Source organism: Amaranthus tricolor, chromosome 5 (genome assembly GCF_026212465.1).
Source record: "Amaranthus tricolor cultivar Red isolate AtriRed21 chromosome 5, ASM2621246v1, whole genome shotgun sequence".
NCBI classification, from domain to species: Eukaryota; Viridiplantae; Streptophyta; class Magnoliopsida; order Caryophyllales; family Amaranthaceae; genus Amaranthus; species Amaranthus tricolor.
In genome coordinates this window covers 30,876,665-30,895,324 of record NC_080051.1, presented here as the reverse complement: position 1 = coordinate 30,895,324, position 18,660 = coordinate 30,876,665, and the positions used below count along the sequence as shown (strand labels likewise).

The following is an 18,660-nucleotide window of genomic DNA, read 5'->3' as shown; positions in this document are numbered from 1 at the left end:
AAATTTATTAGGTACAGTTGAGAATTTTTAAAAGTACGTGGGTATAAGTGAGAAAAACTCAAAATTTTATTTATATAAATTACAGGAAAATGCGCCGTAATTATAAGTATTATTAATTAATAATGTTTTTTTATAAAATTTATGATATAAATAAAAAATTCTTTATGAAATAAAAACTTATTTGTGGGGTTCTAATTAAATGCAACTACAGTAGAAAAAACCTACAAAAAGTTAGTGGAAAAATTACACAAAATAACTCAATCTTTTATTAATTTTTTTATAATAATTTAACCAATTCCAACTATAAAGTGTGCTTGCTAAGAATGGATAACCTCTTACCTATACAATAAGTCATGTTGCAAAATAAACATAAAAAAGCAAATATAAAAATGAATTATAAAATAAATTGAAAATTTTTCTAAAAAATTAAAAATAGAAATCAATTAAGTTTATTTTTTGATTTTAACCTTTAATTTTTAATATTTTATATTTTTATTTTATTTTCTTTTTTTAGCAATTAACCTGTAAAAATAGGTTACTATTTATACAACAATGTTCTTGGGTAAGATACCCTAAAATGGGAATTATTTATGGTTATCAAAAGACGGGATTCATAGTTCTCAATTATGATATAAAATATTCACGCAAATTAAAAAAAGTTAATTTTTTAGATGATTAAGATATTATTTTATCAAATAATAAAATTAATGAAAGAAGTGATGACCATATGATATGTAAAGATATCAAAATAAAGTTTGAAAAAATATAAAGACCACAAACATAAAAAAATATGAAAACAAAGTTGATAGAAACATATTTAGACCATAAGCATTACGACAATGCTAAAATCAAGTTATTGAAAAATGTGAATATCATAAATATAAGGCTATCCAAGACTAGTTTTGTCAAAAAAAAAAAATTAATGTAAGTAAAAACACTTTTCCGTAAACAACAAATAAAACAACCTAAATTAAAAAAAATAGAAACAATAATTCAACAATAAAACAGCCTAAAATAAATAAAATTAAATTTTTTTAAAAAAAAAAGTAGAAACATTTAATAAAGTGTAAGGAAAGACTAGTAAGCTTTGTTGAATCCGTGACCAAAGATGTTGAGAAGGGGCCATTTTCAGATCACTCTGACACCCTTCCACCTTATTACCTTTGTACTTTTCTATTAGGAATACTCAATAATGGCTAATGCCAATTCATCATAGAAGTATTGCAATTTGTATATAAATTGTGAGGCTAAAGTTTGGTCACACCCCACATGAAAATTGAAAACTAATCATAGTTTTTCTTGAAAAATTACTATCACACTTCAATCGTTTTATTGCATTGCTTCCCTGACTAAGCCTCCATATACTTCTCGCACAAAATGGAATTTGTGTCTCTTTGAACAATAAGTTTCTTCAATGTCATGAAATAAATTGTGACATATGGGTAATGTATGAAGAGAACATATGTAACTATTCATAATTTTAACTTAAATGTCTCTTATATAAGAGGGTGTTTGTATTATTGTATGAGATCATCTTTTGTGAAAATGTTTAAGTTTCTAGTGAAATAAGAAATAAATTGAATAATAGATATGATAATAAAATACCAAGGAAAGTCCATTGGTATATATTGCAAATTAAAACATTAAAGTAAGATTTATCGCGATATCTATTCTCCTAGTTAGATCAGTTACAGACAATGATGAATAATTACGATGCATTTTCACATTGCACGTGAACCTTCATCGGCATGTAACACCTTATATAGATTGACAGGTCACCTCCCACATTAAGTTTGAGTCTCCCTGTCGACTTTGGCACTACATATTTAGTTGAGGAATCTAAAGCAAGTGATTAAAGTATTGTACATCCAACTCTATTTCACGATATAGTTGCATGTCGTTCATTTGAACTTGTACTTGCAACTTTGCAGCTACGTATGAGTCTAACTAGGACTAAGTATCCCACGTCTTGTGATACTTGTGGTGATGTTGGTGATTCCAAAGGAGTGACAAAGAAGGAGCAAAAAGGGTGGATTGGAAAAAGATCGTGTTCATGAAGAATGATAGATATATAAAAGGAGCCAAAAAGATTTTTTTTTAAAAAAAAGTGAAAAATCAAAATGAAAATAAGTTTAAAAGATAAAGATAAAAAAATTGATGAAAAATGAATTATGAGATCTTTTATAAAAAACATTTTCGTAACCCTTGAATATGCCAATAACAACTTGTACATTCATGCAGCATCGACTCTCATCTTAATTTTAACTTTGACATTTTTTTATTGCTCTAATAAAAAATTTAAATCTATCTCTCAAATAAATAAAAGTGAGAGGTTTGCTCTAGATATTATAAGAACATAGTAAAGCGTCCAAAGCAAAACAATGCAATCCAAACCTTGCACACACAAAAGCTGAAAACCACAATGACCTCCTACAAAAGACTAAAGTTGTTCTCCCCCACTCACTTCACCTCATATTTTCTTTGATTTTTTGAATCTCACATGTTAATAAAATTAGCTCAAATTGAGCTCTTCCAAAGTTAACAGACAATCAAGAAGATAGGGCATATAGACTTTTTCATGGTTAGTGCCTGTATCCCATCGAGCTACCATATTTCCACTTCTGCGGACAAAGCTACAACGAAAACCATAAAAAAAAGACAAAAAAGAAGAAATACAATCGTAGACTAAGTGAATTGGAGCAAGACCATAGCCCTTATTGATTGCATTGATCACATTAAGAGCATCTCATTCTAGATGTATCATTTTGGCTTCCGAGGTATCCACGTTCCAATTGGCTCGAATTCGTCTAGTACCCGTGAATAGGGATGCAAACGGGGCGGGACGGGGCGGGGATTGGAATTCTCATCCCCATCCCCATCTGTTAATGCAATACCCTTCCCCGTCCCCATTTCCGCGGCGGGTATAATTTTTTTCCTGGTCCCCTTCCCGATTGGTTTGTACCTAAAATCATCCCCGCCCCACCACCCATCTGGGTATCCATCCCCGTCTAATACTCATTTTTCCGCCCCACCACCCGTCAAATCCCCGCTTAATACCCATCTGTTCCACATATTTATATTCAATCATTTGGGCCTTAAAACCCATAATACATATTCAAACTCCAAAGTTTCAAACAAACACACATCAAAATCTCAAATAAACTGGAGTTTCCCCAAATTTGAAAATAAATTCAGGATTTTCCAAAATTTGAAAAAAAAAATTTAAAAATAAATTTAGGATTTCCTAAAATTTGTACATATCTTAAAGCGGGGTGGAGTGAGACGGGGCGGGTCTCCTATTAGACCCGCCCCGCCTGCATCCCTACCCGTGAAGAAAATACTACCCTGCTCGTTTCTGGCCACCACACCAAGTCCATGAATGCAGTCTAAACCTACAAAACTTGTCACAATTTCATTGGTCATCAAAGTTGCAACTTTCTTTTTATAAGGAATAAAACATGTTATAGTTAAATTCACAATTATAAATCAATAATTTCTAATCAATAATCGTGATTTGTAAATCACCACAAAAAAATAATAATAATAATAAAATAAACAAAACCGAAAAAGTAAATTAAAAAAACAAAACTTTCACCCTATCAAATCTTACTACACAAGGGTGATTTGTTAACTTCACAAATCATGTTATTTACTAAGAACTCTTCATTTTAAATTATATGTAGTTATCTTTGTCACAATTATAATTATTTTAGCCTTTATATTTGTTATTTGTATAATTTTTTAATTTTATTATTTTTTATACTATTCATCACCTATGATGTATTCGACTATCCAAAGATTTTTAATTTTTATTTATAGGTCTATTTTAAGCCGAAAATCACATTAACCATAACCTTCTTATATCGGATACGATTTACGCTTTTTAAAGCTACAAAATTTTCACCAACGATTATTATTCCACTAACAATAACGGTCATTACAGCTATTATCAACTGAAATTTGAAAAAAGATGCAATCTAATCATAGTAGTCGGGACCAAACGTACCATATATAGGTTAACAGCCATACCTACAACATGTGATCGAATTACTCTTTACATTTCGTCTTAAAACCGTCCAAAGTGACATAAAGATAAAATTTATATGATGATCACTGATCAATTAAATTCACCATCATATTAAAAATTTTAAGTTTTATCTTAATTATCCATATATATGCATAAAAATCCAATACAATAAGTATTTGTTTATTTATAGTTTTATGTGGCTTAGTAAGATAATTAATTAAATTTATAATTTGAGAGTAATTTCTTGTCTGAATCACTAACTAAATCTATGTCTATCATGATTACATTTAATTAGTAGTATTCTTCTTCTTAAAATTATTGTTGAAATATAAATTTTCCTTAATTACTGAGGTCATGTGGAATTATGTTTTCCCAAAATAATAGTTTTCTTATTTAGGTAATTGTTTGCTATGACAAAAGACTTTAAGTTAGAAAATAATAAAACTCTCAAGTTTTTTGTCTCTTTATAAACAATGTCCTTCAAAATTGATGAAAAACTATTTCTCTTTCAATAACTTTAATTCCATTTCGTATACCATTTTTATTTCCCATTTTTGTTTAATTGTTTTCCATATAAAAAACAAATACTACATTATAAATAGCAATCATGTGCCACCGAACATAAGGTTTGATTGAATCTAAAAGCCATTAGTGTCCCAATAATGCAAACCATAGCAAACGTACACTTCAAATCAAAACCCATTTCCCCACTCCAAATCAAAAATTATTGACAAACAATTTACTATTATAATAACACAACAACATACACATCTTGACATCCTTCACTCACAAAGTCACAATTCACAAACACAAAAAATTAAAGAATTAAACCATGACTACTATTCTCTTCTGTTTAATGCTTTCCATTTCTTTCCTAATAATCTCTCCTTCATCTTCAACCATAATGACACTCACTCTCTCACCACTTCCTAAATCTAAATCTTCATCAAATTCATGGGAATTTGCTTCCAACGTTTTAAAATCCTCCATTAATAGAGCACATCACCTTAAAAGTAAAACCCCCAACAAAAAAAGCAATTCTTCTACTGGTATCCATGGTACTACCCATACTTCCCTCTATGCTCGTAGCTATGGAGGTTACACCGTCTCGCTCGCATTCGGTACGCCGCCACAAAAAATCCCTCTCGTCTTCGACACAGGTAATCAGGGCCGGAGGAGGTAGTCCAAACCCGTGCCCTACCGCATTGTTTTAATTCGCCCCTTTTTACTACTCATATTATTAATATTTGCATAATGACGGATCAAATATTACTCCCTCCTATGATGTCTCATTTGATTTTTTATTAACTTTTAGGCGGTCAAATAAGAGCACACGTAAAGAAAAAATACAGTGTTTTTGAATTTTAACCTGAGTAAAACTAGTTTAATAAGTGTAAAGGTGTGAAAATGTTATGTTTAGTAAGGATAAATTGGTAAAATTAACATACCTAAAATAAAAATAAGACAATTAAGATAACTTGACTAAATAAAGAAATCATATATATATATATATATATATATATATATATATATATATATATATATATATATATATATATATATATATATATATATATATATATATATATATATATATATATATATATATATATATATACAGAGGGAGAAGTAGCACAGTTACTGTTTTTTGGTAAAAAGTATCAGATTTTTTTAAAAACAAAAATAGCACAGTTTTTGAGCAAAAGTAGCACCTTTTCTGTAAAAAGATAACACATTTTTTGGTCCTCACGATTCGCATAGAACCGTGGTTTGCGACTGAACGCGACCATATATATATATATATATATATATATATATATATATATATATATATATATATATATATATATATATATATATATATATATTGAAATACTATAATGTAATAATATTGAAATACTACTCTTATTTTTTAATAAAATATAAAATTGATATAAAATAGTATATTGTAGATATGAGGTGGGAGGGGGGAACAAAACCTCATACCGTGTGGGAAAACACCTATCCATGATAAGTGAGAGTAGGGATGGTCATGGGACGGGTTTGAAGCGGATCTGGCAAGACTCGGGCCCAGACTCTTGTATTTTTTATAGATCTAAACCCCGATTCAAACCTTAAGGATCTAAATTTTTCAGACCCAGACCCTCTGATGGGTCTAGGGTCTTTAATGAGTCTAAAAAATTCACTTTGATTTGTCACATTTGAACCTTTTGTAAGTCATTAGCGTATTTTATAAATATTTTATACTAATTATACATCCATAGTGTCATATATATATATATATATATATATATATATATATATATATATATATATATATATATATATATATATATATATATATATATATATATATATATATATATATATATATATATATATATATATAAGCCACAGAATAGTAGACAATTTAATACTAATTAGCATATACATATTAATCATTATAAAGATCTAGATCCGGATCTATGGGGCGGGTCAGGGTACGGGTCTAGAGGTATGATCTAGGCCCGGGTCTACAAGGCAGATCCAACAGGATCCTAGACCCATCACTAGTGGAAAAAACCTTATTTGCTGCGGTTTTTTGGCCATAGTATGCTGCGGTTTTGGTCCCAAGCATTAGTGATAGCAGCAGATGGCCTATTATAAATGCTGCGGTTTAAAATCGCAGCAGAAAAGTCAACTATATGGTGCGGGCCTCTCTAAAACCGCAGCATATAGTTTTGCACTATATGCTGCGGTTTTATGGAAGCCCGCAACATACTTACATATATATATATATATATATATATATTGCTTTTTTCGTTTAATACTAATAAATAATCTAATAATGTACAATGTAAAGAATGATTAATCCAATAATTCAATGATAATCACCAATTATCACCAATAATCTCTTTGTAAACTTTCGATCGTATATATAATAATATGTACATATACAAATTAAAGTCCTAAATCTAAACTAATTACATTATTTACCAAGAACAAAAATGAGCAAGATACGCAGCAATCTTGTCTTTCAATTGATGCATTTCTCCATTTCTCAAAGGGCGTGTTTTCCCTTGGAATGTCGTATAAAACCTATAATATAATATTAAATTCAATGATACATAAACATTATTAGATTTTATCAATAGTAAATATATAATATTATAATTTAAGAACGTAACAAATACTTACGGCGTCAATGTTTTCGATTCCAACCTCCTTTACGGGTTGTAAGATATCGTCCATGCATTTGAGAGTATAGTAGCCGCAATTAACGATATTATCAGCTTGTCGAAAGCACTAAGAGAAAATAGATGTTAATGCCAAAAAAAACTTAAAAACCCATAAAATCGCAACTTAGCACGTAATAGAATATGACTATTATTTTCAATTTTAAACACTTCAACACAATAATATATACCAAATAGTGTTGTGTGTCAAGTTTCGTGCAAAACAAACCAAGTTTGAACTACTTTATGCGCAAAAGTCCAAAAAAGCTTAAAAACCCATAAAATCGCAACTTAGTACGTAATTTCTAGCATATGACTATTATTTTCAATTCTAAACACTTCAACGCAATAATATATACCAAGTAATATTAAGAATATGACTATAATTTACAATTCTAATACGTCCAACACAATAATATATACCAAATAGTGTTGTGTGCAAAGTTTCATGCAAAACAAACCAAGTTTGAGCTACTTTATACGAGAAAGTGCCAAAAAAAACTTTTAAAACCTTAAAATTCATACCTTGTAAATTACTTAATTCAAATGTATTCCTTCCGCCCTTTCCCTTGTTACTGCCACCAACTTCATCAGCTCTACTTCTTTTCTTACTCACTTTAACATGTGCCCACAACTCCGGACGAAGACCCTTACATTCAAACCAATCGCGCATGTCCCTAACATCATTTGTCTTACCCGGAATGTTCATGAAAGTCCCGAGTATGGCATCGCTTTCATTTTTCTTTATATGCATAACGTCAAGACAATGCCTAACCTTAGATCTCTCCAATATGGAAGCTTCTAAAAAATTGATTCTTTTTTCCATAATCGGTGTCTTCACCCCCATGCACTTGCCCTGTTTTACCAAATATAGTCTCAGCTCCCTTAACCTGTTCATAAACCTCATAACCAGTCAACAGTCGACGTGCTACACGGTCCTCAACCTCCCTGTTGAACATCTTCTTCTTCTTACGATATTGGTGATCTCGTGGGAGGAACTTTCGATGGTGCATGAATACGTGTTTGCACTTAGGAATCCACGTGGATTCCATGTCATCGATACATATTGGGCATGCTTTGTTCCCTTTGTTTTTATACCCCGATAAGTTGTCATATGCCGGAAAATCATTAACGGTGCATAAAAACATTGCACGCAAGGTGAACTCCTCATTAGCATGTGCATCAAATACGAAAACGCCTTCATCCCACATCTTTCTCAAATCCTTAACGAGAGGTGCAAGATATACATCCATATCATTGCCAGGTTGTTTAGAACCCGAGATAAGAAGCGAAAGCATAATGTACTTACGCTTCATACACAATCAAGGTGGCAAATTATAGATCACTAACAGTACCGGCCAAGTACTATGTTGAGAACTAAGATTGCCGAATGGGTTCATTCCATCCGTACACAGTCCAAGTCTTAAATTACGAACTTTATCCCCAAAAGTCTTATGCAACCTATCAATACTTTTCCACTCCGGAGAATCAGATGGATGTGTGAGCAAGTGACCTTTCTTCACCCTATCTACATGCCACCTCAAATTTAACGCATTTTTCTTTATAGAAAACAAGCGCTTGAATCTAGGTATTATTGGAAGATACCACAATACCTTAGCCGGGGGGCCCTTTTGCATCCCGAGCCCCTTTACGCTTGTAGCGCAATAACCCACACCTAGAATACTCTTCTAAGTTCTCATTTTCATTTCGATATAATATACAATCATTCGGACACGCATGAATCTTCTAGTACTCTAAGCCGAAAGGACACATGAGCTTTATGACATAATATGTCGACTTTGGAAGTTCATTTCCCTCAGGAAGCATCTCACCTAACGCTTCTAATAACATTGTGAAACTAGCGTCACTCCAATTAAACTTTGACTTAATGTTGAAAATTGTCAACACTGCTGTTAGTTTAGTGAACTTTGTACATCCAGGGTACAAAGGCTATTGAGAAGGCTCTGTCAACATGTCAAAAACACGAGAACGTTTTTCTTACTCATCCTCAACTCCCTTTATCATCTCATCAACACGATCCACATCCTCATCGACATTCTCTTCATCTGTCTCATACCCATCAACATGATCTACTACATCCTCATTGACATCAGCCACATTATTGACATTCTCAACAACACTTTTCTCTTTATAAACTCCCTCCTCAACGTGCCAAACCCAAACATGATATTGAGGCCTAAACCCACGTCGAAGTATGTGCTCCCTAAGGATATCAACACTATCTACCTTTGATACATTGCCACAAGTGACACATGGGCAATAAAAACCAACTCCCCTCGTCCTAACTTGATGTTCAACCGCAATACTACAAAATTCTAATACGCCATTAATAAATTCTGATGATTCAATGCTTCCATACATCCAAGAACGATCTTTTGTCATCCTAATTAGTGTGATTAATTAATTTAAAACAAAATTAATACACAACTTTTAACATATATAATTATCCCAAATTAACCCTATTTAACCCTATATAACCAAAAACATATTTTAATGACAAAACATATATAACCAAAAAAAAGTCATTTTCTTTAATCAAATACACATAAATCAAAACAATAAGAAACTAATAATATACAACTACATACATAAGTAAATTATTCACATTCAAATATACAACTACATATATACATAAGTAAATTATTCACATTCAATCTACCCTAAAAATCCTAATTAATTAAAATTATTCACATTCAAATATTCAAGTACATACATAAGTAAATTATTCACATTCAAATATAAAACACATACCTTGGTAATGAGATATGATAATTTTGTTTCTACAATAAGATTATGTAACCTACAATGAAAAGCAAAATCAAAATTAGTATAAAAAAAGACTAAATCCTTATCAAAACACAATGAAGCTATTCTTGAAGAACTTAAACAAAGATTGAAAAATTTATACCTTGAAAAAGAACAAGACTAGCCCTAATTTCGTGGCTTTTGAAGGAAAAGCAACAATGGTGGGTTGAAGAACTTAAACAAAGATGGAGAAGGAAATTTGTGCAATGGGTGGTTATTGAAGCAACAAATTTCAACAACACAGGAACTTGAAGAACTTAAACAGAGTCGTGGGGTTTGGAAGACGATGAACGAAATGAAGAGAAAACACAGTCGAGCCGTATGATTTGAAGAACTTGAAGAGATTTTTCGTGAGTTTTTGAAGAAATTTTCTGAAATTGAAGAGTTTGAAGAAGAAGATAGTCGTCGTTGTGGGTTTAAGGAATACAACAGTTATTTGAGGGTTTTAAGTAATTGAACGTTGAAACGCGGGTTTTAAATTTTTTGGACTAACATATAAGTGCTTATATGCTTCGGGCTTATTAAAACCGCAGCATATAAGTGCTTATATGCTGCGGGCATCAGGTGAACCGCAGCATTTGTATTATATATATATATTTTTTTGCTTTTTTGTTTGCTATTTGACGCTGCGTCTAAGGAAAATCGCAGTAAATGACACGCAACAGATACGTTTTTTTCCACTAGCACATGACCATCCCTAAGTAAGACTTTTTATACTCATATTCGATCGATCTATTATCCAACAAATTCATAGTAGCCATAAATTTAGTATTCTATTTTAATGTCTATCATCCCAAATCCCAATAATCAAATTTATACATACGAGCCATAATTTAGTAGTCTATTACTTTGTCTGTTTCATATTAGTCGCTATATTACCAGATAATGCACTATTTATTCATCACTTTTAATTTGTAATTACTTTTTAATCTATAAGTTAAAATATAGCTAAGTTGTATCTTGTTTAATTTGTCTCAATGCAAAGAATATTAATATCAAATTTTTATATTTTTTATTATATATAATTAAGATATTAACAATTGAATTAGTATATTAAACAACGTAAAAAGTTTTTTGAAACAGGAGGAAGTATAATTCTTATTGAACTATTGATTTAACGAACTTTTTCATTAAATTATAAAATTTTCATTTATAATAAAAACTCAGATTTTTTTCTTTGTTTTTATATTAATATTTTGGTATTGTAATTTGTAACCCTTAATTTGAAATCTTGAATTCCTTCGTGCAGGTAGCAGCCTCAATTGGGTCCCTTGCACTTCCCGGTACACTTGCTCCAACTGTACATTCTCTAATATTGATCCTTCCAACATTATTACCTTCATGCCAAAGTTATCTTCATCCACCCGTATTATAGGATGCAAGAACCCGAAATGTGGCTGGCTTTTTGGGCCTGATGTTGAATCCCAGTGCGGGTCTGAATGCGGGTCCAACTGTAAACGGGCGTGCCCAACCTACATCCTTCAATACGGGCTTGGATCCACTGCCGGGCTCGCTTTATCCGAGACTCTTGACTTCCCTGGTACTGTTGTCAAAGACTTCTTTGTTGGATGCTCCATTTTATCAATTCGGCAACCCGAGGGAATTGCTGGGTTCGGGCGGGCACCTGCATCGCTTCCTAACCAACTTAAGCTCCGAAAATTTTCATACTGTCTTGTACCTCATAAATTTGACGACGGTCCTAGAAGTAGTAAGTTAATCCTCGCAAGAGCTGGAGAACAAATATCCACCACACGCGAGGAGCCTAAAAGCGAGGTGGAATACACCCCGCTGGGTAAAAACCCTACAACATCTCCTTATAATGAATATTATTACATTACTCTAACAAAAATTACCGTTGGTAAAAAGCTCATAAATTTACCGTATAAATTTCTTACCCCTGATGTAAATGGGGACGGAGGTACGATAATTGACTCAGGCACATCACTTACTTTTATGGAGAGATCACTGTTCGATCCACTTGTAAAAGAGCTGGAAGCACAAACAACCCATTATAAGCGGGCCAACGATGCAGAGGCCCAATCGGGTTTTGGCCTCTGTTATAATGTTCATGATGTACGAAATGTTTCGTTCCCTAAGCTGGTTTTTCACTTCAAGGGTAAGGCTAAGATGTTAATGCCATTAGCTAATTATTTATCATTCATGAGTGATTTGGGTGCGTGGTGCTTAACTATTGTTTCTGATTCTGGCCCGGCAGTACCCAGTAGTGGGCCTATTGGGCCAGCTATGATATTAGGTAATTATCAACAACAAAATTTTTACATCGAATATGATTTAGAGAATCAAAGATTAGGTTTGAAGAAGCACAAATGTGTATAACAAAAGTAGTGCTTTTGGGCTTTTGGACTTTTTGGGTATTTATTTGATTGTTTCTTTTCAAGTTATGTAAATAAAGGAGGCCTCACGTTTAGAGTGTTGCATAAGCTTAGAACTCTCTAGAATTATCGGAGGTGATCAAAATTTTCATGTTCTAAATTTGTTTTGAAAATTTCTAGGAAATGAGAAATGATTCTTTTGTGTGATCTATATGTTTTAATTTGATATTCATTGATCATTTGATTATATTATTAAAATGTTTTTTTTTACTTGTTATGTATGAGACTAAAATTTATATAATAGTTGACTTATTACTTTGATTTATATTGATCGATAAGAGGTTTTAAAATTTTTAGCATAGATATTTTATTTTACCAACAAACTAGGAAAATAATTTTTTTAAGCTTATTTTTTAAAGTATTTGGGTAAATGAGTGCACCCCCAAACTATTTAAAAAAAATAAGTTTCTAGGGAAAACGATGATAAGTGTAGCGTTTTTATACCCCATTGGGCTAGGTATTGGATTTTGGATAGAAGAGAAAAATGCTGTCTAGACAGCGTTTTACAGTTAATGGAAAAGCAGCGTTTTTCCTCTCTTTCAATTTTTTTTGATTTTTTTTTTTTAAAATAATCTTGTAGTGTAGTAGAAGGATTCAAACCTTGGTCCCTTGTAAACTCAAAGCACACACTAACCACTATGCCATATTCACTAATGTGAAATTATTTTACAATCAGCATTATTCAGTATGGAAATAATCTCCAAGTTGAAAGTTTCCAAAACACTATTAATATCAAAATAAGAATTTTAAAAAATATAAATTAAAATTAAGAATATTAAAAAATATTAATAATATAAATATTAAAATTAAAATATTAAGGCTATTCTTATAGTCAGAATTGTTTAATTTTATCTACGAATTACAATTAAAGAATATTAAAAAATTTAAAATTAAGAATGCTAAAAATAAAAATTATAATTATTATATAAGTAAAGAAAAATAAAAATATTCTTAAATGATATTAATATTCTTAATTTTAATTTATATTTTTAATATTCTTATTTTTTAATATTGTTTATTATTCTTATTTTTTAATATTCTTAATTTTTATGAGCATTAAAAAATATAATTATTAATATAAATATTAAAAAATAAGAATATTAAAAAATATGAGAAAAGAAATCACTTATTTTGAAGCAAATGAATTTTTATTCCACAATTTAGACGGCAAAATGTGAATGATGTTATTAATCATTACTTGATAATGAAAACAACTCATTAATTTCGTTTCCTTTATAATTAATAATCTTACCAAATTTATTAAAGAATATTAAAAAAGTAAAGAAAAATAAGTAAAGAATAATAACAGTCAAAGTTTGATATTAATAGTGTTTTAGAAACTTTCAACTTGGAGATTATTTCCATATTAAATAATGATAATAGTAAAATAATTCAAAAAAGTTAATTTGCATGGTGGTTAGTACATGCTTTTAGTTTGTAGGGGATCTAGGTTTAAATCCTTCTACCACACTATAAAAAGGAAAATTTTTTGGCAAAAAAACCCAAAACTCAGTACCTAGCCTAATGGGTACAAAAGCACTATTCTTATCAACGTTTTTCCTAAAAATTTCAAATAATTTGGAGTGCTCTCATTTTCCTAAATAATTTAAAAATAAGTTTAAAAAAAAGTTCCGGAACTACGTATATACATCAACCTTATTTGGTTTACTTGGTAAGGAGTTGGCTTTGCCACATACATCATTGGGAGATGAAGGGAATTAAAATAACGAGTGAATGCATTTGGGTAACTAATTCTTTTTACATCATAAAATTGCCATAGGCACATTCTAAAATTAAGTACAAACATACAAAAACACCAAATTCCCTCATAAAAGAAAATTAAAATACAAGCGATCAAATTAAATAATAATAATGTCAAAGTTTTAATCTTAAATAATTAAAGTTTGATATATAAGGCAAAAGGTCAGTCCCTCCAAGGTCATTCCTATGAATTTTTTTTCTTTTCATTTTGATTTTCTATTAATTCAACTTGTAAGTTTAAATAATAAAAAGTAAGTATAAGTTCATATACGAAAAATTAAAATTGTGGGATAAAAAATTACAATCCAACAAATATGCATGTACATCTGGCACTTGGGTATAATTGCATTTTAAAACTTATTATTAACTCAAAACTATTGTGATTGACGTACCTTATAATTATATAATTATATTAGGGCTGGTAAAAGTTTACCCGACTTGTTAATTTGATCTAAATCTAATCCGAAATAATTGGTTTTGGGTTGAGACTTAATCCAATTAATTAAATGGGTTGACCCGATCTGATCTGTTTATTAAATGGGATATGTTCAGGTCAAATTTTAAATCTGAAAAAAATCTGTATAACCCAATTAATTAAATGTGTTAATTTCGAGTTAAATCAATAAGTATAAGCTAAACTTAGTTCATTTAATATTTTCTTACTTTTTATAGTAAATACAAAATAAATAACAAAAAAATATAAAGTTAAAATTAAAGCCTAAAAAATTAGATTTAATCAACGTTAAAAACCTTAAAACAAAAACAAAAAAATTATAAACTAGTTAAGTGGGTCGAAATCAGGTCAACCTGATCTGTTGCAGGTCGGGTAAAGGTTGTGTTTTTCAACCCAATTAACTAAATGGGTTGGAGTTGGGTCAAGGGTTTTCTAACCTGTTTATATATGACCAAAACCCAAACCCGATCCAACCGAATCTGTATGACAGGCTTCTAGATTATATCCACAATTCCGCATATAGCATAGACTATAATGATGTCACTCAAACAACATGAAAAACTTAGAAAAATCATCACGTCTTATATGAGGCCGTGTTATCGTGAGACGGACCCATCCAAGCAGTTCAATTAATGCTTTTAAAATCAAAAAATTGATTAAGTAAGTTATATAAAAACAATTTTTTTGTTTAGTTTTTTAAAATAAATATTAGGTCAATCTATATTAAGCCGTCTCACAATGTGATAGTTTTAATAAAGAATTTGCCTAGAAAAATATATTGAAAAGTATACATGAAGTCAATCTAGTTCCTAAGAGAAATGTCATACCTTGTCAATATATGAAATACGAATGGTTCATATCACAAAAATAAAACGATAATGCCATTAATTGAACGATCCAAAATCGCTATTGTCGTGTCATTCTCGGTTTATTATTTTGTGGTAATTCATTGGTGAATTTTGTCAACTTAGATATTAACTAGGTTGGTTAAAATTTATAATAGGAAAATAAAATGTTTATGATTAATAAAAATAGAAAGGTACTAAAAACTTAGTAATCTCTAATTCGAAGTAAATTTTTAAGTCCGAGAACAATGGATGGATTTTTGATGATTGAAAGTTTTTCATTTCATTAGCGTTTAATTCTCACAATTTGTGCGTAGGATTTTCACTTAATCTTTACATAAAAGGTTGAAATTTTTTAGGCCAATAGTCGCAAAATCTTAAATGAGATTATCTATATAATTGAAATGACTCATGTGCATTTAGTGCATTAAAAGTGTAGGAAAGTAGAATATTAGTAGAATATTTTATTTTATATTTTATATTTTCTATTATTCTGAATTAGTTTCCTTAATCTTAATATTCTGTAATGTTTAGATTCCTTATTAGATGGACAAATGATGTATAAATAGAGGTGTTCCTGTGACAGACTAATTTCTTAATCTTAATCTTCCCATTAATTATTCCGAAATTTTTTTCGAATTCCTAATCCTTTGGTTATATACTTCAAATCACCTTTAATTCCTAAACCTTATTCCGATTTTGTAATTTCTTCCAAATATTAAACTTAATATATATATATATATATATATATATATATATATATATATATATATATATATATATATATATATATATATATATATATATATATATATATATATATATATATATATATATATATATATATATATATATATATACATATCGGTTTATGTCTAAAATGATTGTATTAATTATTTAAAATAATAATCATGAATTTTATTAGTTAAATAAACTTATCTCTTTAAAATGATTCCATATCATCTTGGTGTTTTGATAAAATTTTTATTTTGGACTTAAGTAATTATGAAGAATTATTAATCGGTTTATCGGTAAAATAGTCAAACTAATTTGTTGAAATGCTTAGCGTTGTTTTTCTTGAAAACTCATTTCATTTAGATTTTGGACCCTTAATAACTTGTCGGATTATTTTTCATAGTTATGATAGATCTATTTTACTATTTTATTTGGGTATCTGATAAAATACTTTACTAAGTACTTAGAAATATTACCCTTGAATTTTATGATTATGTATGACATAATAATGACTTAGTTTAGCCTCAGGTTTCTTAGTATAGCTACGAAAGTTCATTATTTAATTAATATTAATTTATTAGATACTAGTAATTTATTTCTATTAAAAGGGTAGAATTGTCAAAATTTTGACTAGTGGAAGTTTGACTTACAAGAATGTAAACTATTTCGGTTTAGAGTCTTGTTTGATATTGCATGATATTGATTGTATGACTCTGATAGTAAGGTAACGTCGAACCATGGACCGGCATGTAAAATTTCGGCGTCCATGTTAGCCGGCACATAAAATGCGATGTTAGACAGGGGGTCCGAGAAAAACCTATCCTGTGAAGTCTCGAGCATAACAATAGTGAGAGGAGTGATGACTCCCACCACAGTTAGAGTTTAGGACTACGGTCTTCACCTAACCAGACCCTTACATATATCAGTTGTCATTATTGTTGTGATCTTGTGATGTGCTATGATGGTAAAGTTATAAGGATTAATTGAACTTGATTGAATAAGCATTAAGGTTACCAAGTATTTAGTAGCAGTAATGAACTTCTGCAAGTATTGAGAATGTATCTTAATGGCTTAATAAAGGTCAATAATGAGTAATAACCTTCTATATTGTGCTTAATGATTATTGGGAAATTATCAATGGTGCCCTTGTACTATTGAAAAATTACAATGGTACCCAACTGCATTTCAGTGGTACCCCCCAATTATATGGTAATTACAACCGTGACCTTAATGATGAATTTTCTGTTAAATGTCCGTTAAATTTGGAATTTAACCTAACCATAGTTAGTTTCTTCTTCTTCTTCCCTTTTCTCTTTCATGGCTGCTCTTCTTCCATGGCTGCTCTTCTTCCATGGTTAGTATGTGCTCCTTTGGCATACCGTTCCATCATCAGGAAACTCGAAATTTGGTTGAAAAGGTGTGAAGATACTGCCATTAGTGTGACTAATCCCTACTCATAAGCTATGCAGAAGAGTTCTATCATCATCAACATTTGCTCTTGTTTCATCAACTCCATCAGGAGCAAGTGTGAAACTGAGATTCATTGTGTGGATGATATCTTTGAAATTTTGATTGAATTGATTAATTTGTACCAAATGTTATAGCTGTAAATTGTTTGAGGTTGTAATGAGTATTCCTGGTTTTTTATGGGGCTATCTTCTGCCCATTAATGGTTTTGGTGAACAGTGAAAGAAAGATTGAGAATTTTGGGGGAAAATTCGCAAATTTTTAGTTTTTGACAATGTTTGAGTGAATATCAACTCAGAATATCCAATAATTTAATCTGAGACAAATTAATTAAGAAAAATTATAAAATTAGAGACAAAAAAATTCTGAAGATTTTCAATTTTGCTTTCTAAATCTTGCGTATATTGTTCAGTTATAAGAAAATTTCTTCATCCTAATTTGAGAACTCCAATCTTGCTGTACTAAGTAACTCTATTAATCTGAATTTGAATTTGGGGTTTTTTTTTTTAAAAAAAATATTATTTTCTTTCTCAATTGAAATACGAACATATTGCTATCGATTTTAATATATGTAATGTATTAAGGGCATTTTGAGGATCATTTTCTGATTCCCATTACTTGTATCTTTAGAGAACTCTAATCCTATATTCCACTTAGTTACTGATGTGGGGAAGTTCAAATTTCCCCCCATTTTTGTTGTCTTTCATGTCCCAGATCTTGAAATATGTTCTATGATGATTTATATGTAGTTAACAATTGAGGGATAGATCATTGTAGAATTGTGTTCCTTATTCATCCGTCATTGACAAAAGGGAACTTCATCATCCGGCACAAGGAGAGGACAACAGCCATGGAAGAAGAGCAGCCATGAAAGAGAAAAGGGAAGAAGAAGAAGAAGAAACTAACCATGGTTAGGTTAAATTCCAAATTTAACGGA

The 18,660-nt window shown here is 30.3% G+C and overlaps 1 protein-coding gene across 1 annotated transcript; it reads left to right on the top strand.

Moving 5' to 3' along the window:
- Nucleotides 1-4,542: 4,542 nt before the first annotated feature.
- On the top strand, nucleotides 4,543-12,704 carry LOC130814144 (probable aspartyl protease At4g16563). Its single transcript, XM_057680189.1, has 2 exons — nucleotides 4,543-5,187; nucleotides 11,318-12,704. Exons 1-2 carry the CDS (start codon nucleotides 4,860-4,862, stop codon nucleotides 12,403-12,405), a joined length of 1,416 nt encoding a protein of 471 aa, XP_057536172.1. The 5' UTR covers nucleotides 4,543-4,859; the 3' UTR covers nucleotides 12,406-12,704.
- The last annotated feature ends 5,956 nt before the right edge of the window (nucleotides 12,705-18,660 follow it).

Coding starts and splice junctions, on each gene's coding strand:
- LOC130814144 (XM_057680189.1), top strand. CDS start 4,860: ATGACTACTATTCTCTTCTGTTTAATGCTTTCCATTTCTTTCCTAATA. Junction 5,188..11,317: donor CCCTCTCGTCTTCGACACAG/GTAATCAGGGCC, acceptor TCCTTCGTGCAG/GTAGCAGCCTCAATTGGGTC.